This window comes from Trichomycterus rosablanca, chromosome 26 (genome assembly GCF_030014385.1).
Source record: "Trichomycterus rosablanca isolate fTriRos1 chromosome 26, fTriRos1.hap1, whole genome shotgun sequence".
Taxonomy (NCBI): Eukaryota; Metazoa; Chordata; class Actinopteri; order Siluriformes; family Trichomycteridae; genus Trichomycterus; species Trichomycterus rosablanca.
In genome coordinates this window covers 16,819,913-16,847,784 of record NC_086013.1, presented here as the reverse complement: position 1 = coordinate 16,847,784, position 27,872 = coordinate 16,819,913, and the positions used below count along the sequence as shown (strand labels likewise).

Here is a 27,872-nt window from a genome sequence, read left to right as displayed (position 1 = left end):
AAATATATATTTTTTAAAGTAAATAGGGTTAGGGTAAGGATTAAGCATCCTTGAGCATGTGTTAGTTTTAAAACATGTTATTCTGCAAAAAAAAAATGGAAGTGAAGCTGTTTTCATTATCTACTGTTATATAAAATACAGATAATAAAGGAATATAATGAGCAGAAAAAATACAAATGCCAAGGTGCCAGGATGTTGTATACTACAGCAGTCAAAACTTTATATAAATTCTTTAATCTTAAACATTTTAAATGAACTAGTGTTATATCAGTTTTTACTCAATTGCAGTGGTTTTTATCTTAAGCTTGATTTAAACTGGTGAAGTGTGTTCGGAGCACATGGCAGAAAAAAATACATTGTTTTAGGTATCGAGCTAAGAGAGAGTTTGTACTGGAGGGTGGCGCGTTCACCCCTCATTGATGTCACAGTCTGGCCCGAAGCCGAGACTGGAGTGGTGGAGCCGACGCGGCTTAGGGGGAGAACCAAAGAATAACGGGAAACAGTTATGCATCAACTAAACCTTGGAAAAAAAAATTGCATTCGAGAAAAAAAAAAAGAAAAACAATCATATCTTGAAAGCACAGGAACAAAAATAGCAAGGGCGACTGTTTGGGTACTAGAAGCCACATTGTTAAAATCAAACTCAGTAAAGGAAAGCAGTGAAAGTGGGGCAGGTAAATTGTCTTGTCTGATTCTTACTAAAAACACAGAGTATAAACATAGACACAGAGGGTCTCGGCAGTCTGATTAAATACTGATTAAGTAAATCGCCCTTAAATGCATTTAAGTTCAAATTAAAATAAAGTAAAAATAACCTCAACCCTCAGAATGTTTAATTAATTAGTGTTAATTGACAATTTTTCAGAAACCAGCATTTTTCTTAACGTTGTACAAATGAAAGCTCGAGTGCTTTAACACGATATTTACTAATCACTCGGTTTCTACTTCAGATTTTTGTATATCTTAATGCCACTCTTGATGGTATTTGATGCAATCCCAAATACATAGGAGTAGAAGAGTTGGTCTTTTAAGAAGCCCTGAGGGCCACATACCATGGAAGGACAACAAGTGACATTTGTACACCTCTGGCTGAAGACTTTGGTTAACCCATCTCATCCTTGAGAACCTATAATCATTTGGTCAAAGCTAGACATTTACATAAAGAGCTTGAAAATGGACTATTACACCCAGCCAAGTGATGAACGGAGGTTTCGGGAATAGAATCTAAAGGTATTTAAAACTGAATCGACAGAGGGGTTCATAGAATGTGTGAAGTCTAATAAATGGACTAATACGATTGAGCCTAGGATTAAGAATCTTTTCTAATGGTTCTTGATTAAAGTTCTCTTAATGATTTCATAAATTATGTATTTAATATTACAAACTCCATTTCTGGAAAATGAGACATTTAAAATGCAATAGAAATAAAAATCTGTGATTTGTTTCTTCTCTTTTATTTAACTTTTTTTTAATCTAGCTTTTAGCTATACGTAAAAAACTGCAGTTTTTACGTACCATCTTAACTGTATAAATATTTAAATGTTTAAATATAAACAAATGCAGATTTTGGGTGGTGCAGCAGTAAAACACCAGCACACCAGTACTGACATTTCAAGCTCATGAGTTTGAATCTCAACTTTTGGCTTGAGTCAGGGCCGGAGGGGATTCCTTATAACTGCTGCACTTACGACCTCTGCTGGCTGATCGATGGTGCAGCACAGAGACGGGGGATAATGGAGATCGGTGCGTGATTCTATGAACCCATCTGGTGCAGGTGAAAAGAAGCGGTCGGCTACTGAGGGCGTGTGTTAGTTACGACCCTCATCAATCAGGAGTGGAGGTGAAATATAATCGAGGAATTGAATATGACTATATTTGGAGAAAAATAGGGAGAAAATGCATAAAAAAATGAAATGTAGAATTTGATGTTCACCAGTGTGTTACATCAACGTTCCTGTTAATAAGACTTTTAAATCGATACTTTTGCATTATGTAAATTGCACCAGTTGTAATTTACAGCATGTCCAACATGAGCTTTTTAAATTCTGTGCGTGTAAGAATAAAGAATTTCAGTTGAAGCTAATCGACCTTGAGCTGCAGTTCACTGAATAACTAAACATTAATATTTCAAAAAAAAAATCCTGATCAAACAGTGAAATTGCTTCTGAGGATTTCTCTTTATTCACGTTTCTTTATTCCGAGCTTTGTACTCGTGGACATGTTTGACAACTCGAGTCCTGCGAGACTAATTAAACGTACGCCAGCCTTCCGGCGTGGAGATAACACCGGGCGCTCCAACGAGAAATTAAAATGCAGGCTATCAAAAATGAAGGACCTGTGGGATCACTTGACCAGATAGCAGAAGCGAGCGACTGCGATGTACAGACGAACTCACGGGGTCGGGTTTGAGCCTTACAGATCTTTCTATTACTGTTTAATATTCACTAAATACTGTTCAGCAACGTCACTCATAAATCTCAATTAATATAGATTTATCTACAACAGTCTGTAGAAATGAGGGCAGCACATACTTGTTAAGATTTGTGCTCCGTTCAGGGAGTATAGTTAGGGTTTGGACCCACTATGACCCTGGTCAGGATGAAGTGGTGGATTAAGATCTTTTATATAAACTTGCTAACTAAACAATAGGGCTTTAGAGGTTTGTCACAATAGAATTTATCTCTAAATTAAACAGTCATATGGCCAAAAGTATTTGGACACCTGACCATGAGCTGTACCACACCTGTACATCTGTATTTTTCTGCCATACACACACACCTGTACACCTGTATTCTGCAGCCATACACACACACCTGTACACCTGTATTCTGCAGCCATACACACACACCTGTACACCTGTATTCTGCAGCCATACACACACACCTGTACATCTGTATTTTGCAGCCATACACACACATCTGTATTCTGCAGCCACACACACACATTTGTACACCTGTACTCTGCAGCCATACACACACCTGTACACCTGTATTCTGCAGCCATACACACACACCTGTACACCTGTATTCTGCAGCCATACACACACATCTGTACATCTGTATTCTGCAGCCATACACACACCTGTACACCTGTACTCTGCAGCCATACACACACCTGTACACCTGTACTCTGCAGCCATACACACACCTGTACACCTGTACTCTGCAGCCATACACACACACCTGTACACCTGTACTCTGCAGCCATACACACACACACACACACCTGTACACCTGTACTCTGCAGCCATACACACACCTGTACACCTGTACTCTGCAGCCATACACACACCTGTACACCTGTACTCTGCAGCCATACACACACCTGTACACCTGTACTCTGCAGCCATACACACACACCTGTACACCTGTACTCTGCAGCCATACACACACACACACACACCTGTACACCTGTACTCTGCAGCCATACACACACCTGTACACCTGTACTCTGCAGCCATACACACACCTGTACACCTGTACTCTGCAGCCATACACACACCTGTACACCTGTACTCTGCAGCCATACACACACACACACACACACACACACACCTGTACTCTGCAGCCATACACACACCTGTACACCTGTATTCTGCAGCCATACACACACCTGTACACCTGTATTCTGCAGCCATACACACACCTGTACACCTGTACTCAGCAGCCACACACACCTGTACACCTGTACTCAGCAGCCACACACACCTGTACACCTGTACTCTGCTGCAGTTTTCAGTTGTCTGAATGTTTAGTTATAAACCACACTTGAACAAACAAAGCTGACATGTAACAAGTATTAGAAAGCTAAACACCACCAGCTAATTAAAATATGATGGAAATCTACCTGTGCATGAACATTATAGCTGTTTAAAAGTGACACACGTGGATACAGAAAAGAACACGCCGTCATTAGATGTCAGTAACAGTAACAGTATCAGCTTAATTATATTAAAATCTTTTGCTGTGACCTGAGGTTACATTTTCAGCTTTCGTCTCAGACAGCTTATCTTATACCTTCATATATTTCATTCATTTCTTCATAGTTTTGATTAAAAAGCGTGTTAAAATACTGGTACAGAAAGTACACATGTGAAAATAATGTCCTGTGATTATGGTAGACTGTGGTATAAAGATGGGCAGCTAATTTTAATGTGAAAATCTGGCACTGAGTATTTAGCTGTTAAGCACCTGTAGGTCTGAACATGCATCAGTTTAATAAAAAGCTCAGAGGAAGATGATATTCCTGCTCTAACGCTTTCATTTCAGATCAGCACCGAAGCAAGAAAGCCGAGAGCAGACTCAGGGATTTCATGCTGGAAAGTTCCCTTACTACGACGGTTTCAGGCTTTAATTAGAGCCTTAAATCAGTCCAATTCCTCTATTAATGTTTAAAGCTCAATAAAAAAGAGCGGCAGGTCGTCATAAAAAAACTCATTTAATTAATCACATAAGAAGATGCAGATCTTTTTCATTATTTACTCCATTTGTGTGTGATCTGTTTACATATTCATGATTCAGATGCTACATGCACATATTCTGAATCAGCAAAAATCCTTCACTATCAGGAAGCGGCAGCTGTCACACCTGAGGCATTCCGATTCACACTCTACATGTCACATCATTATATTACACCTAATGCATATTTCATCCATTATTAATCCCCCCCATGATAGCGATTTGTTCCCCACCTGCGGCGCGCAAACATTGGGTAAAGATCCGCTCAAATCCTGCCCCGCTCCGGCTCCGAAAGATTACAGGAGCCTCCAGACGGGAGTGTTTACACTTTGGTTAGTGAAGATTAGGACAGGATTTGGCAGGATGAAGTTCCAGGCTCTGCTTCTTCTCCAGAGCTGGCAGACGAGAACACGAGGCCTCGACAGGATCCGGTTCACGTTTACACACCGACACTAGCTCATGTCTTAATGATAGAAGCAGGGTGAAGAGTTCAGCAGCGCCCCCTATACAGTGTCAGTCAAACACAGCTGGTTTTACAGACGCTCTTATCCAGAGCGACTTACAGAAGAGCTTCCATAGTAAACATTACCTTACTCTAGTTTAAGTAGACAACAGTTCAAAAGCTGTTAAGCATCTGTAGGTCTGTAGTTTTTAATAACTATATGAATAGGAACATCTTTTAATTGGTTTAAGACATATAAAGCAAATTATGGGGGTTGTATTAAAATACTAGAATCTTCGTACACAGGTTTTTATTTTCAATAGCATATCATAGGGTTATTATAAAAACTGGAAAGTGTTAGCGTTTGCCTCTATACTCTTTAATGAGGTTTGTTTATTGGAGCATTATTCCCCAGGAAGTAAAGGTCCAGGGTATTGCTGTTTTTGGTTAATGTACTATAGATTCAGAAAGTATTCAGACCCCTTGACTTTGCACACTTCAGCCTGTTGGGGATTTAATGGTGAATGGATTTAAATACCTTTCTCCTCTTTTCCTTTTTTTTTTCCCTTTTATCATCTCATGTGCTTCTGGATGCAGATTTTTTATCTGTATTTCTATGATAATTTTATTACTTTGGCCATTTTTTATTTTTATTTTTTGATTCTGCCGTGGTTAACCATCCTGCAATCGGGTTCATCCTCGATATCACGCAGGTTCGAGGCTCCATCTGGTGACTCTTTAGCATCTTTTTAGCACCCTGCTAGACAAGAGGCCTGAATACTTACTGAATCCACACTTACACACACACACACACACACACACAGTGGCCAAAATGTCCATAATGTGGCCCACAAACCAACAGCTGTAAAGCTCTGGTTTAGAAGATGAACACTCTACAGATTCCATATCGGCAGAACGACACTATTTCAGTCCAGCGCTCTTTTTTTATCTGATTATTCTGTGGCGGTGCTGTGCACTCTGGGAACTGATGCTGTGCTTATCAGTCCATGAATGATCCATAGCTCCAGCTCTCCCGTCGAGCTCATCCCCTGTTCTGGAGCAGAATATATTGCTCTCAGCTCTGGTCAGTAGCTTCTCTGCAGGAGAGTGAATCACAGTCTGGTTTTCTCTGGCTTGCCGGTGCTTCCTTACAGAAATTGAGTGGTTAGATTGGATCGCGGACATGCTGCGTTAGATCTTCTGTGTGTCCCGAGCCGCTTGTTTACCGCGAGATGAGCACGGTGTCGCATCTGTGTTAACGCCGTGCACTTATGATGATTAGCCTCCTGGTAACTCAGGACCAATCAGCAGCTCTGTGGGTAACAGACTCTGCAGAAGCAAATCATTAGACTTAATTGTTTTAATTGATGCTATGTGGCCAACAGATGTGGACACATAATTATTCAGTTTAGAGTTTTTTTCTTTTGTCACACTCAGTGCTGAGTGTATAAGATTAATGATACAACTGGTACACATTCATGCTAAAACATGCTAAAGCTTTGGGTGTGGCTCAAACTCTCATTAAACTCATTAATGAAGCAAGCACCTTAAGAATTATTTTAGCTTTGTTTGGTCAAGTTGTCTTGTTAAAAGAATTAAATGCACCAGTAACTTTGCTGTATACACGTGTAATGCTACCACACAGGAGCAGCCCCATATCATGATGCTTTCCGTTTTTAAGCATCTTATTTTAGAGACGTTTTGCCTTCTTTGCTCATCGGTCACAGTGTAACAGCCGTTCTTGCTGCTTTCTAGTCATTCTGCAAGTATTTTCGAGTGCTGGTTTCCACTGCCCCTCAGTCTCAGCCGTCTGTGTCTGTGTGGACACCCAGCCAGGCAGTAGCATAGCTGAGCCTTAACCCTGATGCATTAGACTGCTGCGCCAACAAAGCATCATTTTTTCTTTTTAATATTTTTATGACTAAAGAATAATTACAGTCACCAAGATATTAAAAATAAAAGTGGAAATTTGCACTTTACATATATTTTAGAATTGTTTTTTTCCTTTCTTGTTTGTGTACTGTTTTGTTTGTGTTTGTTTGGGGGTCAGTGCTTATGGTACCAATCCACTCTACTATACACTTACCTTCATATCATACTGTATATTTTTTTTTAGACGGATTTTTTGATCATGTCACTGACTGAAGCAGCTCCGTCCATCGTGATTCTCACCAGCATGATGAAGCACAAAACTTTCTACGTTTTCATCAAAAACAACAACATACAGCTCTATGTAAGTACCATTTTAAATAATTCCTGTCTATTATCACACACGTGTTCCTGCTGTAAATAGATGAACAGTTTATTGAGAGCTAATGATGCATGTGTGAGCAGTTGCTGATTGGCTGATTTTGGCTTTATTAGACAGGCATTAGACTTGCCCTGCTGTTTAGTGACACTTGATCTACAGATAAATCATTATAAGGATGACACAGGGCTGAAGGGCTGAAACGATAGCACATTAATAGCAGCTAGTTGTTGCTAACAATCAGCCCCGCTGTTTATTTTTCCGAACTCTTCATATCAGACTCTGGACTGTGTAGGATTCGTCCCAGGAAACCACAATCACAGAACTCACGCCAAAGTGCAGGACATTCCCATTCTCGACCCTTCACTTAGTCACATTTTACTTCTCCTCCCATTGTGGGACGATGATAATGTCTTGGTTTCATCGTCTAAGGCATTTTTTGACAAAAACTGGGCAACAGTTAGGATGCGGAGTCTTGGTCGGGGTCACAGTGAATCATTCAGCAGGAAGGACGTCTTATCTGGGAAAATTTGGGATGGAGCCATTGTGTTTCCAGTTATCTTTATAAATGTGGATCTGAGTGTCCTTCTCTTTTTTAGGGCTGTGGTGGGTTAATGGTTAAAGTTCTGGACCAGTGATGATAAAGTCACTGGTTTGAGCCACAACACTGCCAAGTTTCCACTGTTAGGCCCCTGAATAAGGCCCTTAAACCTTAATAGCATGGACTGTATTTAAGTCTCTAGGGGAATGTGCTTTAGTACATTTTTCTTCCACCCATTTCTCATTTAAAGTAAATTTTCCTCTTTAAGTGTGTCCAGCATTTTGCTGATTGCAGCCCTCAAGTCTGAACTGACTCGTGATTTCATAATTATTATTATTATTTTTATCATTATTAGGGTAGAGAGTTCGGCAGCGGTAAATTGCACTAGCCAACATCCATTGGGACCCAGGATTTGAATCCCCAGCGGTGCTGTTGCCAGGTTGATTGTCTGCATACAGACATGATTGACAGGACAGATATGTGGGGCCAGACCCTGCATGGACTGAAAGACCTGAACAAGTATTTTAGGGGTCTAATGTGCCAGCCCATCACTGCTTTGTGCTCGTAAGTTTGAATCCCAGGCGGTGCCACAAACGGTTGTGGCTTGTTTTCATCGCCAACGTGCAATTATGACCTCTGCTGTCTGGTCGAGGCACCTGCACTAGTGCTGGGGTATTTGTGTAAGATCGTAGCATGGCTGTCTGTATGTACGGTCCTTTTTGAGGCTCTGCCACTGGGCGGCTGGCGACTGTATGAGTGTCGGAGTGGAAAAATGAGATGCCTCAGCCGTCCTGGGCCAATGCGGAGGTGTTATAAGCTCAAAACCAATTCCAACAGGGGAATTAGCAATAATGAGATCGGGTGAAATAGAGGAAAAAAGCCATTAAAAAAGTCTGTCGACACAAGCTCATGTCACCGTGAGTGTGTCCATATTTATCCCCATACCGTCAGAGTCCAGACGGCTGGACTGACACACAGTCTCATTTCCTTTCCGTAGCCAGGAAATAATGGAAGGAACACGGTACCAGAGGGGTTGTGCAACTCAGAACATGGACGCTAGGCAATATTAACGCTGTATTTTTAGGACCGAGCAAAAACAAGAGCAAGTATACGAGGTGAATCATTAACAGAGTTCAGGAATTATAAGTTTTGTAAAAAACAAGAGGCGTACAGGAAGTTTACTCATTTGTCTGAACCTTAATTCCTGAATGAATCGAATCATGAATTTACTGATCTGAATCACTTCTTCTTTTATAGTCATTTTCTAAACTGGTGAGTCACATGACTCTCAGAGATTTGTCATTTTAAAGATATTTAGTCCTTTTTAATCCATTTTGAAGCATGTGGATTCAAACTTGTAGAACATCACATCCTAATTTATAGTCTATGACGAGAAATTGGTCCTTTTTTACTGCTCTAACAGCCACTATTTTTTTTTAGAAAGGATTTCTGCTACCATTTTATGCTAGTTAGGGTTGTTTTAGGTCCAGTGCCACCCAGATACCCTGGGCACTAGGCACAAGTGCATTCAATTTAGCCAGTAATGTTGGAGATATGGCCTGACCCTCACTGAGGACAGTCATCTCAAAGGTGTCCAGAAGTTGTGGTCAGGGCACTTGATTTGCCAAATTTTATTTATCTATTATTTTTTGTGTATTATTTTCATAGATGCATGCAGGCTGGTTTATTCAGGCTCTTTTTACAGATTTGTACATTTTTACTCCTCCAGAGCCCGATCATAGTGCTTTACTCAACGATTACTGATGCTGGCCATTGAACAGGACAATCTAAAGCTCAAATGCAGCTGCTGGACCATAAAGTCCTGATCTATAAATGTCTTGATGAACAATTTGTGTGTGGATGTTGTATGTTGGAATTTAGTTGTGAGAGGAACCAGATAGGACAGACAATATTATACGTTTTTTTTCTGTTCTGTGTGCTTGTGAGGATTTGTTGCTGAGCTGTTGTTGCTTCTAGACATTTCAATCGTACATTAACAGCATCTACGGACAGTTCATGTTTTCTGATTTACTTGTCAGGGTAGTTGGACGTCAGAAAACAACACATTACCATTTTAATTCCACAGCAGACCTGTACAATACAATCGTATTCTTTGCTCTCGTCTGCAGGTGACCAATGGGACCTCCATGAGCTGCCAAACGTGTAAAGTTCATGAAGCTCCAGCTGTGGAGGGCAACGAGTTAATATCATGGGCGACAAAACAGTTCGGAGGGGTCACGTCCTACACCACAGTTCGGGATCCACGCAACATCACCTTCAGCAGAATAGACGGTACTGCAAGAAATTCTGATCATAATTTGATCTATTTTAGTCCCAGTCCCAGTATATATTGGGAATTAGGAGACATAGTGGCACAGCAGTTGCTGGTAACCTGGGTTTTAATCCCTGGGCTTTGGTATGTTTTCCTCATGTATATGTAGGTTTCCTTCCACTTCCCGTAATCATGCAGTAGATAGATTGAGCTCTATAAATTGTTTTAAGAGACTATGAGAGACCCAGAGAGGTCGGATGTGTGGTGCACTGTAATGGATTTGCACCCTGCCCAGGATGCACTGGTGCCACTGTTTCCAGGTAGCTCTGGATCAACTGTGACCCTGATCAGGATTAAGTGGTTGCTAGAGATAAATACTAATATTGGAAATTGTCACAGTTGTTATAAATTGTACAGATATGATCTGGGACAGTGGGACACTAAGGCTAAGTAGTAAATAGAACAAAAAGGTTTAAATATAGTCTTATGCAAAAGTTTTGACACCCCTGGTCATATGACGTGTCTTGTTGATTTTTTTTAAGTAAAAATAAGGTGCATTTTCTGTCAAATTGAGTGCACAGTTACTATTGATTTTCTAAAGAACACCCCGTCCTTCCACAGGCACTTTATTGCCCCCAGTCTGCCAGTTAAAGATGGAAAACTCACTGCAGAAGGGTTTATTACTGGTCCAGTCAGATAAGACGGCGGTGAAATCCTGCTCCACTGATTCTAAAGACGAGCTGCACGTCATCAACATTCCCGATGACTTCGGCGTCAAGTGAGTCGTTCAAACGTAAAAAAAATAAAGATTTCATCTTCACTCACTGTAGGTTAACTACAGTATATCAAAATAAATATTTAATTTCATGTACTGCAGGAACGTCACGGTGGAAGCGGCTCTGTCGAGTTTAAGGCTGGTGTTAAGGGGTCCTGTTGGAACTTTATGGAAAGTCAAAGCTGAAAATGTCAGTTTTCTGGTGAGTGGTCTGTGTCTGTGCTACAACAGTATCTTAAAATGCTAAATGTTTACCAAGACAGACCAACATGTTTGCATTTGTGAGCAGAAGGAATGTAGTGACTAAATTACTTCATTATTTTGTGTCATTTTATTGTTTAGATATTTTTAGCGTCCTCGTTTTCTATTTTCATTTACATAAGCATATAAATAATGTACTCAGCAAAGCAGCTGTTGGCAGTTACAGATTTCAGACATCTGCAGTTTGAAATAATGACATTTCTGCAGCATTGTAGGTAAATTTGGACTCATTTCTCATGCAAGAACATCTTTTATAAGGATGACAAATAGGAAATTGATATAAGATGAAACACAGACAATTAGATCTTTCCTATAGATCATTTAAGTACACTAGACTGAATTTCTCTTTGCAAACAAGAAGATGACCTTGATGATTTGTTGTCAGGAACAGGTTTGGCCTGTTTAATGTCAGAGCTCTTTAATGGCTCATACATGCTATTAAAAACTTTGCACCGTTTGTAAATATAATGAAGTCACTTCAAAGTCAAGCATAGTTCTTCTTTTTCCTTCCAGTCCAACAACGCCGTCCAATTAAACGATTTCACCCTGAATCCGATCATGAACATCTCGGACGACGACGCCACGCTGCATAACCTGGTGAGGACGTTTTACACCGGTAAATCCATCAGCAGCTACACCGAGATTCATCTCAACATCCCGACAATCAAAGTGAAGATCGGGGAAAGAAAGCACATCACAGGTACCCTCATTGATTCCATTTTCTTCCAGGCGCACCAGAATGATGCTGAGAGCTTGAAGGATGCAACACCATCCAGCCACTGATCAAAATAAACGGGTGGAAGGATTGTGTTGTATTTAAATTCGGATTCCTCAGCTGAAGTCTGTGCAATAATGTGGCGTTTTGAAAGCAATTACTGATATAAGAGACGACTTACTCGCCGTGGTTTATTCTGGAGGCAGATGCATCAGTATCGTTCCTACCAGACGCTCATTTGTTCTCGTCTGCGCCCGTAGTTACAGAGAGAGCCGAGGTGAAGAGCACAGCGTCTCCTTCATCCATCCACATGCAGCTCTTCACTTCCTCTAATTACAGAGTACCACTCGACCCCAGCACCAAAATCCAGACCAACAAGAGGATCTACGCCGAGGTAACAAAAACCTAAACATTTACTTACCTGGATCTGGTTTATACCAATATAACTGTAATATTTCTCATCAGGGTCACATCAGGTCTTTTAGCACTCTGAAACACACAAGGCAGGAATACACGCAATCATTCACTCACTCCACCTTCTGCATGCTCATTATGGAAGCTCATAATGCCACCGTTCCACCACTGTATTTAAACTGGCTGTTATTCTGAAGTTTATTTATTTATTAGGATTGTAACGTCATGTTTTACACTTTGGTTACATTCATGACAGAAACGGTCGTTACTCGTTACACAAGATTCATCAGTTCACAAGTTTTATTATCGAACACAGTCATGGACAATTTTGTCTCCAATTCACCTCACTTGCATGTTATTGGACTGCGGGAGGAAACCGGAGCTCCCGGAGGAAACCCACACAGACACGGGGAGAACATGCAAACTCCACACAGAAAGGACCCGGACCGCCCCACCTGGGGATCGAACCCAGGACCTTCTTGCTTACTTACTGAGCCATCGAACCGTCCTTTATTCTAAAGTCAGCAGGTTATAATTATGAAGCAAAACAAGTCCGATTAAAAAACCCTATTTATAAAAAAGTTGGGACTTTTTTTAACGCAATAAAAAGTAAAATCTGTGATTTGTTCATTTACCTGAATCCTTATTTCACTGATAAATCTACAAATAAAAATTTTCCAATGTTTTCACTGATCAACGTCATTGTATTTTGTACACATAAACAAATTCAGAATTGTGTACCTGCAACACACTCCAAAAAAAGTTGGGACAGAGGTTCGTTCTAATAATAATTAGCATGTTTTATAGGCACCTTTCAGGAAACTCAGGGACACTGTACAACTACAGGCCTAAAACAGCATGGAAATTAATTCACTTAATTAAATAAAAATAACAAACAACAATCAATTTAAAATAAAGGGAAAATAAATAGTAATAGTAGTAGTCCTTGACTTGTGGGAGGAAGCTGGAGCGCCCGAAGGAAACCTTCACAGACACAGGGAGAACATGCAAAGTCCAGACAGAAAGGACCCGGACCACCAGAGATTCGAATTTGAACTTTTTTGCTGAGAGGCGACATTGCTACCCACTGTGCCACCGTGCAATCAGTTTAAAATATTAATAAGTCTTTAATTTCATCCACCTGCAATAACAGCGTCTGTTTTTTTTGCTTCTCCATCCTGCAGGTTTCAAGTGAATTCCATGGAAGTCTGACAGTTATTTTCAAAGTCATGTCATGTTCAATACGCTCCAAAGGTCTGCAGCCGGTGGAGAGGAGGATCAGCTTTAAACCGGAGCCGTGTTCATCTACTCCCTGCAACAATAACGCCAGATTTAGCTTCTCCCTGGACGTGCTGCAGGATCAGCCATCCAACAGCTGGGAGCTGGAGTGTTACGTCAGCCTGTGCTATAAACTCAATGTGAGTTCCTTTAATGCTCTAGAGTTTAGAACCAGTGCAGAGGGTGGGAGTCCACTAAAGAGGGTAAAGGAACCTGTAGAAGAATGATGAAGCTTAACTTTAGCCCTTTAAAAATACGAAGCCCCCAGCTTCCTGCGGTCAGGACGTGTCCACTTGTAAAAGACTAGAGGAAGATTAACACACACTGTGCATAAAAATAGAAAATAGCTCCAGTCTCCAACAGGGTATGTGTTCCTGATAAAGACGCCAGTAAAAAAGCAAATACAAAAAGAGTGTTTTCCTTCGTGGCCTGTAAAATTGCACAAGAGCAAGCGAACCATTTTAATTTGATTTACCAAAGCTGGAAACGTTGTGAAAATACCAACGGTACGAGGCTGTGCACTTATCACACACATGATATTGTCGTTTTCCTGTAATGTATATTGAATGTAGTTTGTGTGCACACATTTATATGCTACAGATTAAGCTCACCTGTCAGTTTGGAATTGTCGGTAGTGTAGTACCTTATAAGCAGATGTAAAAATCAGACTGATAGCTGATAAGATTCTATAAGTAAAGCATTAGTTTACAGTCTCTCAGGTTAACATGCTTCACAGTAGTCACCTAGCAAATGGGTTCATTACTCATTTTCGGTCATGCAAACACGTAATTGAATGCTATACGTGTACTATAAGGTACTATAGGGTTATAAAAATTGAATATATGATTAAACTACATCCAGAGAAAACAAGTATTCAACCGATAAACAAATATGTGAGCAACTGGAATAGGAAAAAGTAGACTTTGTATTTATTAAAAATGTAGATATATAAGAATATATAAAGTTCTAGGGTTGGGAACAAATAGAATGCATGATTTGTTCATACTGTGTGCTGACCTACCTATTCATCCAACCAAAAAAATCTCATATATTCTCATATATATCCAAGGTTTAACTATAATTTTAACCTTTTAAGTTTGCCTATTGCATTATACACGTTTTTAAAATCAGAAATCTTTGTAATATTCTCAACTTACAAACAGCTGAAGTAAATAGGGTTTTTTTGTGTTAAAAAGGACCCAAACAGAAGTAAAGTGCTCCCAGTTTTCTGTTCTTTTGTTTGCATGGTGACCATTTATTTTTGGCCTGAATCATTTAGGAAAGTCATTCTTTGCTTTGGCCACTGCGGCTTCCAAAAAGTCTATCACAACGAGAGCAATCCGAGCAAAAACTATTCCAAACAGCGCTGTGAATTTCAGAACGGAACCCCTGGTGAATTCACTAATGCACACATCATTACCCAGCCTGCAGTCTGTAATCACCAGCCATTATAGAAAAAATTACGGCCACCCACTGACCAATCAGAATCCATCATTTGTTATTGCGCTGGCGAAATTATGAGACATTAAGACTAATTGTCTTCACCGTTCAGCCTGATGAAGCTGAATTAGAAAACATTCATTTGTCCTCATTCACAACGTGCATCTTTCTCAACAAACGACCTTCATTTATTCATGTTTTTATTTCTTTCTTTCAGATTTGTTCAAAACCAGAGCTGGCGAGGGAGAACGTGCTGGTGGTCCCAGCATATGTTCCACCACCGAGTGAGTAATCAGATCTAAACTTATTTAACTGCACTTCACATCTCCACAGTGCTGTTCAGGCTTCATTAGGCCTTGATTAGATGTGATTTTCTTGGTACCATTTGCCCTGATAACCATCAAGCCAAGTTTGCATTCCATCACAGTCGTTCCATTTGTGGGGACAAAATCTATTTCTGTGCTGTTGTTGTTTTTATAAGAAAAAACAAGAATAGGGTCTTGATTTTTCCTTGAAAGCCAAATGTACTGAGCAGTGCTTTTTATAAAGCCTGAGAATACTTCCTCACATCTTACAGAAATACAGAAATGTGTGTATTTATTTATTAGGATTTACTCGTCATGTTTTACACACTTTGGTTACACATATGACAGGACACGTAGTTTTTAATGTCAAACAGTCATTTTGTGTCTTGCATGTTTTTGGGCTGTGTGAGGAAACCCGTGCAGACACAGGGAGAACATGCAAACTCCACACAGATAGGACCCAGCCCGCTCAATCTGGGAATGAAACCCAGAACGTACTTGCCGTGAGGCGACAGTGCTACTCACCGAACAACCGTGCCGCCCCCTCTTACAGAAATAAAGCTGTGTATGATACACACACTGCTTTGGCAGAAAGGAGTGGGTGCATACTGGGAAAATGGAGTTAATCCAGCAGTTCTCCCAGTGTCTGATGGGTTTCGTCTAGGTACTCTGGGTTCCTCCTACCTCCCAAAATACACAAAAGGTGCATTGTCTGTTCTTAATTGACCCTGAGTGTAAGTGAGTGAGTTATAGTATAGAATGCCTGTATTAGTCATATATACAGATACTCGTGTACAGTACAATAAAATTCTTTCTCTGCATGTCTCAGCATGTTTGGAAGCTGGGGTCAGAGCCCTGGGTCAGCCATTGTACAGCGCCCCTGAAGCAGACAGGGTTAAGGGCCTTGCTCAAGGGCCCAACAGTGGCAGCATGGTAGAGCCAGGATTCGAATTCTCAACCTTCAGTTCAGATTGATAGCTCAAAGCTCTACCCACTAGGACACCACTGTTCCTTATGTGAGCAATACATTGCTTTCCTGTCCATGTTGTGATTTAACTTTTAAGGACAAGTAGCGAATTATGCATTTACTAAAATATATATAAAAAAAGACATGACTGTTTGTGGTACTGACTACATTACCCAGACTCTCTTCAACTGCATTGTTTATCCTTCTCAAGATGGTGGCACTTATGGATGCCATACAGTGCAGCAATTGCTTTATCAAACAGAGTTATTTATTAATAGCTGAACAAAACATTTTTACTGAGCAAAACTATTTGTTTTGCCTTTGGTTGGATTGTATAGTTAGTTAACAAAAATGCTTCATTGATTTATTTGGCTGTTATGTTCCCTGTTATGACAGTTAGGTGCTACGTGGCTGCATTCATGATTATGGTTCACCATAGCCGGTGTCTATACAACTAGACCTGTTTTTTATGCACTGCTTACATGGAACAGTGGTCTTTTGTTAAAATAAGAAAAAAAAAACTAAACTGTCTCCTTATGCTAAACAGAAATGCGTCAGAGTTTGTCCCAAAAACAGATCTGCTGCTGTGAATTGCCCCGGGCTTAGAGGCTGTCATGCAAGAAAGAATAGAGCCTCTGCTCCAAATAAAAACTCTAAATCTCGACCCAAGTTTTTATTAATCACATGAAAAAAAGACAAAGAGCATTGTTATATTAAACTCACTTGACCATGGACAAGCAATTCATGTTTTTTATGACACAGCAGCTCATCCAGATACATTTCCTCTCAGTATTAGAATCAGAATCTTTATTATTCGCCAGGTACCAGATGTGCAAGAATTTCTCTTGGTGCCGGTGTCAACATTTAGATGGATGGATGGATGGACAAACGGATGGACAAACGGATGGATGGATGGATAGATGGATGGATGGATAGATAGATAGACAGACAGACAGACAGATAGGTAGATAGACAGACAGACAGACAGACAGACAGACAGATAGGTAGATAGACAGACAGACAGACAGATAGATAGATACGTAGATCACTTTATTAATCCCAAAGGGAAAGTCAAGTATTACAACAGCTCAAGGTACATCAGAAAAACTAGTTAAGGCTCAAGGTACATGAGAAAAAAAAATTAAGTAAGTAAAAAATTATGAATTAAGTAAGGCTCAAGTTATGTTAGAAATATTAAGTAAGTGTTACAGTACAATGCTGGTACAATTAGATATATACATCTAATTAAATAGTAGAAAGAGGAACACTATATAAACATAGAATAAACAATACAACAGTGACATAGACAGTACAGCATCAGACAAAGTGTTTAGTACACTGACAAACTTCAAGTAAAGAAATAGTGATATGAAGATTATTTCAGGTAAATAAGGTGCATTCGAGGACATTTTTATCTGTTAGCTACATTAACCCTTACATTTTAGTAAGAAAGTTAAAAAAACAAACAAACTTGGGACACAAACGGGTTGTTTTTAGAAGAACAGAGCCGAAGCATTAATCTGCCGGCTCTTCTAAAATAAAACATTTGAGCCACTGACGTAAACAGTCGTCATGGAGCTGGGGTCAGGAAGTGGCCGGGTTCATAGGAAGGCCTGTTTGCTGACCTTGTGCCTGTTACCAGAAAATAACGAGTCAGTGGGGGATTTATTGTGTCCCGGGCCTGGCGCGCGTGGCTGTCCAAACACTCGCCATTGTCTAAAAATGCACAAAGGCTGGAAGGTGTTGCTCTTCAAAGGGGAAGAAAGCCTCCAGGCAGATGAGTCAGGAGCGAGCCGTGCATTCCTCACCTCCAGCCAGAAGGAAAGCCTATTATATTTCACTTTGCACCTTAGAACAAGGGAAGGGGCGCTGACACAGGTCAGTGTTTTTCGCTTCGTGTGCTAGAAAACAGCACGACTCGCGCCGGCTATTTTCTCCCGCCGCGTTCTCGGTTCGGTACGACGTGGCTTCAGCAGTTCTCCGCATCGACATTCAAAACACGGTTCCTCGGGTCCCGGTTTTGATTGCGCAATCTGTCTCTGTTTGGCGTACGCTACAAATACCAACAAATTCCCCAACCGTATGCCAGCACTAATTTACAAACACCAGACGACCACCTCTATTTATTATGATATGTCCATTTAAGGGGTGTCAGACAGGACGTGAGTCTTCCAGGCCGTCCTTCCTGTTTGGATGGGCTGCAGGGATTCGCGGTCGAACCTGCCCCGACCACCTGCTTCAGCTCTTCCTGTTCGTGTTTGCTCAGCTTTAAAGTTTCAAACAACACTGCTGATTCGCAAAGACCGTTCTGGCGCTTCAGAGCAGAAAAACAAGAAATAAAAGAGGCTTTTCTGGGAGCTGGATTTGTAAAACAGACCCGATCTAAAGCACACCAGTCGTCTACATTCCTCTTTCATTTTTGGATTTTTGTAATAAACAGTACGACCTGTGTTCCACTCAAGGCTTTAGTAAATAAACACTTTCAGGACATGACCACGGAAACCCTTGTTAAAATGAACATGTTTACTGTTCCACAGCGGAGCTCAGGTGGCTCAGCAGCCTATTAACCCTTTGATGCACAACCTGGGTCAAAAGTGACCCAACTGAGTTTTTATTTTCTATATCTTTGCAATAAATTAATTTTGTCATTCAAGCTTCCATGAATTCCTCAATCAACTTGTTTTTGATCATCACAAATCCTTATTTCAGTTTTATATTTTTTACTTTTTTAATAAAAATCATTTTTGTATCACTACCCTTCTAATGCACAACATGGGTCAAAAATGACCCTTATGTATTTACTATGGAATTTGACAGGAACTACTGACATTTGTAAGTCTTTGTAGTCAAAAACATATTTACTGATCTTTTGAAAGACAACCAAAGATTAGGCTCTTGAATCTTGAATATGTCCAATACTATTTGCTTGCAAGCTGTTTACATATTCTAGTATAGATAGCTTTTATTAGCTAAGACAGTAAATACATGAATAACTGAATAATGTGCATATGAAAATATTCTTGAATGTATGAATATGGGTCATTTTCCACCCATGTTGTGCATTAGAAGGGGTTTGCTTAGCTTGTGCATCAAAGGGTTAAGCTAGCCCATACTCCACTAATACCCTAGTTTAAATCTAAGTGGTGCTATCAGCTAGCCGGACACCCTGTCCTTGGTTTTTTTATGCCTCATACCCAGCGATTCCTGAGTGTACTGTCTTTATTTAGAAATGCACACAAACAAAGACATAGTAATCTATAAATTAACATATTATTATTATATGTTGTAATATACTGTATATCATTGCATAATTATTATATTAATGACATCAGGACCGATTTCTATATTATTATTTCTATATTATTGAGAAAGCCAAAGTTTATTTCCAACCCTTAGTATGTTTGCTGTGTGGATCAATAATGCTCAAATATATTTAGACATAGAATATAGAGGCAGGTTTACAGAACCACGTGCACCCTATGGTGACAGTGACGTTTCCATATTATGGAATATCAATTCCCCTCATACTTTTTGCTGAAAAGCAGGATGGAATCCAGCAACTTTCCATGAGTCTACAGTGAAGACCATTCCATTATGTGTCCACCACCGACTGCTCAGGACTGTTAGAGAGAATTCCAAGTATAACAAGTTGTTCTTGAGTCACTAGCTGGCCCTACTCTGAATCAGCCCTTGCATGAATATATTAGAGATGTCTCTACGAGTTTCCGCTCTGGAAGTCAGCTGGTGCATTCTGATGGGAATTTTAGGTTGGTATCGCCCACATACAAAATATTCCATCTTGTTAAAGGTGCGGTAGGTAGAATTCAGAGCCCTGTGACGCTTTGTTAACCCCATGACACTGGACACTAAGCAAAGGTATCTAGCATGTAATTGAAGCATGGTTGTCATGGGCTGGTTTGACTATATCAGAAACTGCTGAACTCCTGGCATTCGAAAGCACCACAGCCCTTATAACAGAAAGTTATGCTGGGAAAACCGTCCAGTGAGCGGCAGTTCGAACTGAAAAGGTTTGTTATAAAAAGAGAGCTCAGGGGAGAACAGTCAGGCTGGTTTGTGAAGCCAGGAAGGCGACAGTAACTCAAATAATTACGCTTTAACATCCGTGGTGAGAAAAACAACAACATTTTTTACATTTCTCAGACAGACAGACAGACAGAGCACTCAGAATGATTTGAAAAGCCATTTCATGTTCTGCTGATATTTTCACACCTATAAATATCGACCAGCACGCCGCGTCCTACTCCGAAACATCAGCACTCAAACGGATGTGTTTTAAGGAAGTACACGGGCGTACTCTGTGATTTGACTCTCCTGTGTACTCTCTCCTGTGCAGGAGAAAGGAAGAGTAATCAGTCAGTGCGGGTCCTCCGGGAACACAACGTGCTGACCGTCCCCTCACCGCAGGTGTTAAACACACACTCTCAGCAAACTCCGGCCCGCAGCCACAGATTTATTTATTTCTCAGCTGAAATCGTGGGTCAGGTTGAGAAGTTTATTACGTGCCAGGTTCCAACAAACCACATTCAGCTCGGCGATTTTCTGCCGCTCAGCTCGGTTGCATCAGGCGCCGAACTGAAGCCGGCAGATGGTTTCTGACAGCTCGGCAAATCAGTACCACAAACCCTGACGTTCATTCCTTCCACATTTACTTTTGTCTGCTGCACACACTGGAACTGAGGTGCATTTCATATCACTCATCATGGGTTTTACTGTTTATACTTGTTTGTGGCCAAATCTATTTGGACACCTGATTATCAATCAACAAGTGCTATAAAAATAGAGCGACCTGTGTGTGATCTTATCCGTTAGAACAGCAGCTATTCTAACAGGACTTTGAAAGTCTGTATGTCTGTGGGAATTTGTGCCCATTTAGTCTAAAGAGCATTGACAAACTGAGAAAGACTCAGTTGATGTTCCGGTTCATCCCAGAGCGGTTGAGTGGGGCTGAGGTCAGGGCTCTGTGCAGGACACTGGAGTTTCTTTACACCAAGCCTTTCTTCATGTCTTTATAGGGGTACAGTCATGCTGTAACAGGACAGGGCCTTCCCTTAACTGTTGCTACAAAGTTGGAAGCATATAAATTTCCTTATATGATTGATTAGCATTATTATAAGGGGTGTCCCAGATACTTTCGTCCATATAGTGTATCATCTGGAAACAGCAATGCAATGAAATTAAATAATAAATAAATAACATCCAAAAACTGGAAATTGCTCAGGAGCCCAACAGTGATAACTTGGTGGCGGTGGAGCTTGAACCAGCAGCCTTCAGATTACTAGGTCTGTGATGTAACCTCTGAGCTCGTGCACTTATTGCCCTCGTTTTGTGTTCCAGGTACGTGTTTCGAGTTCTGCCTTCCGTCCGTGCTGGGCATCGCTTTCGGAGGTTTCCTCATCGGCGTCCTGCTCATCGGCGCCCTGTGGTTCATCAAAATCCGCACAGGTACGCGTACGGTACACTAACAGTAAAGGAAATGTGATGAGAGCTGAGTATTGGCAGAGTGTCTGAGCAGGCACCATCTCTGCTCCTTTAGCTTATGAGGGACGAAGCCTAAAGGGCGGCGAGGGCGACCTTAACAAGCCTCGGGATGATTTGCAGCTAGAAATAAGATGAAACAGTTAAGTAAAAGCAACACCTTTGTTGAGAAAGATTCTAATGTGTTTAGTGCTGAGCAGTTTTTCTTGCTCTGTCTGAGCGGCTGTGTGTGAAGCGCTCATTCCGTTTGCAGTAACACCGGACCTACACAAATGCCGTGCATCACGTTTCCTCTTTGGTTTGTTTCAGGTTACCCCGTCGCTCTGGGTTTTGGCTCCACCAGGACTTTTTTCTCAGGTAAACACCAACACATTTACACACATCAGTGTGATACCTAGTGAGCACTATACAACTGTTTTGGTTCTCTCTCATTCGCCGACTTGTTTTGGAAAGGAGTTTTTGATATTTTGTCCATAAATGATGGTCATCATGCACAGTGTCCAGTGTTTTCCAGTATGTTTAAAATTCTTATTAATTAGTTATAACTAGTGCTCTACTAAATTCACTGGAAAATCTACTTAATTTCACGGACCTCGATTTTCAAAAATCACAGAATTTTGAACTTTATCAAAACATGAAATGTTTACTAAATATACAAAAAATTCAGCTGTACCTTGAAACTGGACGTCAGTCGGTTCTGGGAGTGGAGTGGAGTTTTAAAGACGTTGAGTTTCGAGGTATTTTTCCATATAAGGATGTTTGGGAAACCTGTTAATGCGTCCATGGTCCCGTGGAGCTGCAGATATTTTAGTCTCATGTAAAATAATGAGGTTGTTTTTGATACTTATACACTGAAAATAACACAAATATAATATAAACACACTGAAATACAATAAAAGCTGCACTTTAGCTTTACTTCTTTATTGTTTTCTTATGTTTCTTAATTGGTGAAGAGAACAAATAAGCAGTAATAATTAAGAGAAGTTTAGTGTTCATATGTCGTTCTTTTAATACATTAAGTTACATTTTTTGAACCAGAAGCGTTTTAGACTCTGGGAGAAGCTGATTCTGATTCTCACAATTTCTCAGAACCTCGATCTGTAACACAAGTTTAAAAGTGAAACAGTGAGCAGCACACACATCGAGTTTAAAGGAAACGTTGAGTTTAACGATACAAATTTCTCGACGAAGGGCGTCGAGTTTGAAAGATTTTGAGTTTAGGAGACGTCGAGTTACAAGGTACCGCTGTACTTAATCAATAAAAACGTGGCAATCTGGTCCCACTGTGGTTTACAAGGTGTAACGTAACGGCATTCATGTACAAGTTTTTTATATGCTAAAAAATAAATACAATTTATAAAAATTCATTTATTTAATTAGTATTATTTTTGTCTGACACAAAAAAAAATTGGGTTAGGTCATTAGTGTAATGTCTTGATGTTGCAGCCCTCATCATGCCCTGTGTTTAACAGTTAGCTGGTACCACCAAGCACATTTCTGATCCAGCTTTGCATAAATTTTCCCACCCTGCAATATTCTGACATTTTATTTGAGAAAACAGCCTGGATTGGTGAGTTTGTGTGTTTGTTGTTGAATAGTGTAGCATAAGACTTCGTATCGGTCACTAGTGGTGTAGTTTGCTCAACTCTACACTCATGAAATGACAATGTTAAGAGATTAAATCATGTTAGATGTGTTTACTGATGCTGTTATTTGTTGTTTGCACACTAACCCCCTAAAAAAAACTTTTTTCCCATCAGGATGTCCATGCACTCTGATCAAGCGCCACCCGGTGCCCACCAACCCGTCTCCCTCCGAGAACAGCAGTGCAAATGGCAGCATGGGCAGCACCCAGAGCACACCCACCAGCAGCATGGCATGATCCCATCCGAGAGGGTGACACACACACACACACAAACGCACACACACACACAGACGAACAGGGCAGGGCTCGGTCCGTCTGAGCCAGGAACCTTTAACCCCACCCCTCCAGCCACCCAGAGACAGGAAGTCCGCGGGACAAAAAAGCAAAACGGAAAAACCTTGCTTCGGTCCGAGACAGGAAAAACACAGCATAATCTCCCAAGAACTAACAGGAAATTCGTCGCATTCCTCTCGACAGATCGCGCCTCTTCCACCGAGGCACAATGAGATCCGAGGAGAAAAACACAGATCAAAACCCGTCTGACCTCAATCACGTCTGATAAACGTAAAAAATAACATCAGCGCAGGCACAGCGCCACCTACGTTATTCCACTGCATCACGAAACATCGCAGGACTGAAACCAAGGCCGCCTCTCCTGCCTCTTTGGACTCTTTTGGGAAAAGGCTACCTCTCAAATATATAGAGTACAGAACTAAATACAGTAGCATCTATCGATCGTTCTTTTCTTTGACTGTAATCTGTATGATTTTATACCTGTGTTATCAGAATTCTGTTACCATGCTGCCATTTATCCGAAACGTCAATTATTGTAAATAAAATCAGATTTTTTTTTATACCAAAGAGAAATAAAGTCGCTATTAAATCATTTCTCTAAAAGAGATAAAAAGAGATGCAAATTTTGATTAATTTGACATGATCAATCGTTAATATTTATTATCAGGGCGCCCTGGTGGTGCAGCAGTAAAATACCCCAGCCCACAACCTATCAGCCAGCCGGAAGCCCACACAGACAGGCATATTAGGCCCAGCCACTAGGAGGTTCACTGGTTAATTCAACTGTGCCAGATCAGATATCTGGAGAGAGTAATCCACTGTGAGCTTTTAATACAGGAGAAGACGAAAAAGAACCTTAATATTTATTAGGATATAATTAAATGATATAATTGTTCCTTTAATTAATATTAATTCGCATTTTCAATCATTAGCTTGATCGGTTAGTAAAATTTAATAGCCAACAGTGTTAGAAAGGGTTAGAAAGAAATAATTAAGAACACGGCAGCGTGATGTGGATCCAGCGATGTTTCAGAAACATGGTCGGTTTGTTCGTTATTAAATGTAATGAATTAAACACAAATATAAATAATAAAATGACTAAATTTTATGTTACTACTCTGCTTGAATGACAGAAAACAAAAGCAGTGGTAGTTCAGCCAATAAAGTACTGAACTAGTAATCGAAAGGTTGCTGGTTCAAGCCACATCGCCGATAAGTCCTTAACCCTTGATTACTTGCACTGTAATTGACTAAAACTGAAAGTCGCTTTGAATAAAGGCGTCTGCTTAAAGCCTAGCGGTTAAGGACCTGAACTAGTAGTTAAAAGGTCGCTGGGTTAAGCCCCACCACTGCCAGGTTGCCACCGTTGGTCCCTTGAGCAAGGCCCTTAAATCTCAACCTCATAGACAATATAATACACAGTACTGTAAGTAAGTCGCTTTGGATAAAAGCATCTGATAATATATATTTCTTTACTTTAATCTCTCATTTCTAAAGATTTCCTGCACATTATACATGAATTTAAAGAGTCAGGGTTTGGATGGACTGTGTCTGTGTGAACAAGTGTGAATAACAAAAAACCTTCTGTATGTTTCAAGTTTCAAGCTTTATTTTATATGTGTATATAATAGCACTATATCATTAATAATGTAATTAGAAAAGGGGGCGCTCAAGCGGCACAGCAGCCAGTTACGCCAGCCCACTACTGCTGGGATCCAGGTTTGGATCCCCAGCGATGCTGTCGGCCCGGTCGTGTCTCAGTGAGACGGAAACGTGTGTGTCAGTGGTCAGACCGCATCAGTCCCTTTAACTTTTTATATTTATGTGTAGAATTTATAATTCCACATCGTGCCTTTTTCAAAATATAACAGTAATACTTCTTTTATATCGGTGCCTGAAAGTGTTCAAATTCATGTTCTGGACATCTGAGCGACTCTTTATACTGAATCATCTTGCTCGAATCGATTCTTTTGTGAATCAAATGTGTCGATGAAACCTAATAACTCGAACCATGTATCCTCATTCTGTGTAGCCTTTTAAATGAATCGTGTTTTTTATGTGAACTTGCTCAAGTATGAACCTCAATTCCAGAAACGTTTATAAATAAAAAAAACTTATATTCAGGTCTGCAATACATTTCAGAAAGGCATGTATACTGTAGGCTATGTTGCAGCACTGCAGGCAGGCCAGTCTAGCACTTGATACCCCTCTCTGATTACACAGCCTTGCGGTATTCGGCTTGGCATCATCATGTTATCTAAAGTCCCAGTTCATTATTATTATTATTATTATTATTAATATATTTTTTTTGAATTGGGGTTTGTGGTTGAAGAACATTTTGTCTTGTTTGTGTTTGTGTTTGTGTATGGAGCTTAGACTGCAGGTTTCTCAAACCAGGACTAGTTCTAATCCTGTACTAAACTGAGCACTAATCATTTGATCTGGTCCAGGACTAGGCTTAATCCACGTTCAGAAAACCACCCCAAAGAGGTCGGATTAAGAAAATGATCATCCTTATTGAGACTTTAAAAAATGGTTGGGCAAAAAAATCTAATTTATGTGAGGATTTTAATCCAAATGCAGCGTCTGACTCTGGAGCTACAAAGCTAACGCTGTTAACAAATGAACTATGTAGTTTGTAGAAATATAAAACTCAATAACACTGTCTGGGTGCTGCAGAGCTCAAGAATCTTAAGGAGCCGGGTTTAGTTCTTGAGTTTTAGCTCATAAGGTGCTACCATCCTGGCACAGTGCTCAACAGACACCTTTTAAGTCGTGTCTGAGGTTTTAGAATGTAGGAGTCGGTTTGCTGGTCGAGGTGTCGACACGAACATCAGAAGAATACGCAGAAGCATGGTCCTCCATACACGCCAGGGGCACAGTTGTGGCCTAGTGGTTAAGGTACTGGACTAGTACTCCAAAGGTTGCTGGATCAAGCCCCACCACTGCCAGGTTGCCACTGTTGGGCCCTTGAGCAAGGCCCTTAACACTCAATTGCTTAGACTGTATACTGTCACAGTACTGTAAGTCGCTTTGGATAAAAGCGTCTGCTAAATGACAACATTGTAAATGTAAAATGTAAATGTAATCTGTGGCCCTCCTCACCCAGAGTGTGTGGGGAAATTGGGTATGTCCAAATTGGGACAGTGCAAAAAACAATGGGTGGAAAACAGTGAGCCCTGTGCAGGTTTAGCCTCGTAGCTCCAGATCGAAGCAAGAAAACACTGGACGCAAGCTGACGGATTTTTTTTTTGGATGAAAGAAGAATGATGTACGTTTGGTTTAACATTTGATTTATTGCTCAACCATTAAACAGTGAAGGAAGGAAAAATGCCACCTGAGCCTTGGTGCAATACTGAAGGAATATATACATTTATCTGAAAGTGTCTTTGTTATTTGTTTTGTATAAAATATCGATTTTATATTGAATATTCTCGCCTCTATAGAGCCAAATCAAATCATAAGTGTCCAATTATTTTCTGCCGTAGGTGATCAAATGCTTGGAATGTTAATGCACATCTGTAATTACTCTGTATCTCTCCAGTGATTTTGGATTCTACTCTTAGAGCTTCTGATTACGAATAAAAAAGCCAAAAAACTGGTCTGGTGTCTTTTTAATATTTATTTAATATTTATTAAATGTTAAAACCCTCATACAGTTCAGCGAAACTTGGAGTACATATCATACACTAAAGTGTTGGGACACTCATACTTCATTACTGAATTACTGAACTACAGCAAATGCTAGCAGGTGTAATAAATCACTTATATAAAGGCGAATGATATGCTTCTAAACACCCAACTCTGCATCAGCAGTTTAGGGAAGGCCCTTCGTGTCCCAGCATGACTGCACCCCTCCTCCAGTGCCTGTATAGAGCCCTGACCTCAGCCCTACTGAACAGCTTTAGAATGAATTGGAACCCCAACTGAGGCTTTCTTGGCCAATATCAGTGCACACACAGCAGTACAAATGCTATTTTGACCAAACTGGCACAAATTCCCACACCTCAAAACAGCGGATCACGCAGAGGTCAGTTTATTTGATCATCGTTTAATATTTGGGGTTCACAGTGAATTGATCTGTTGTTGTTATTTCAGGAGTGTGAACTTGGACCCTGGACGTGCTAATCAAGCGCTACAGGAGGGCGTTAGCTAAACAAGCGAATCATCAAGAACCTAAAGTTAAGCGTCCGTCCGTTAATCTGGTATTACTGATGTGAACCTGCGTTAGCTCCAGATTAGCGTTTCCTCCAGAGACAGTCGGACAGAAAGCAGAGATCCGAACCCGAACTGAAAGGACGCCTCGCTCCGTTCACACGCAA

The 27,872-nt window shown here is 40.5% G+C and overlaps 1 protein-coding gene across 2 annotated transcripts in view; it reads left to right on the top strand.

Moving 5' to 3' along the window:
* eng (endoglin) overlaps window positions 1-27,151 on the top strand; it is a 51,010-nt gene extending 23,859 nt beyond the window's left edge. Inside the window, exons 4-15 of one of the 2 annotated variants that reach the window (XR_010007652.1) lie at window positions 7,016-7,132; window positions 9,818-9,980; window positions 10,582-10,738; window positions 10,838-10,937; window positions 11,510-11,696; window positions 11,972-12,105; window positions 13,310-13,543; window positions 15,061-15,127; window positions 21,471-21,578; window positions 21,670-21,753; window positions 21,921-21,968; window positions 23,372-23,414. Coding sequence is in view for 1 of the 2 variants with exons in the window: in XM_062988898.1 (XP_062844968.1) it covers window positions 7,016-7,132; window positions 9,818-9,980; window positions 10,582-10,738; window positions 10,838-10,937; window positions 11,510-11,696; window positions 11,972-12,105; window positions 13,310-13,543; window positions 15,061-15,127; window positions 21,471-21,578; window positions 21,921-21,968; window positions 23,372-23,493 (1,437 nt within the window). In the remaining variant the exon portion in view is untranslated. Of the gene's footprint in view, window positions 1-7,015; window positions 7,133-9,817; window positions 9,981-10,581; window positions 10,739-10,837; window positions 10,938-11,509; window positions 11,697-11,971; window positions 12,106-13,309; window positions 13,544-15,060; window positions 15,128-21,470; window positions 21,579-21,669; window positions 21,754-21,920; window positions 21,969-23,371 lie in introns of both variants that reach the window. The other variant, XM_062988898.1, reaches the window with a different exon arrangement.
* Window positions 27,152-27,872: the final 721 nt, after the last annotated feature.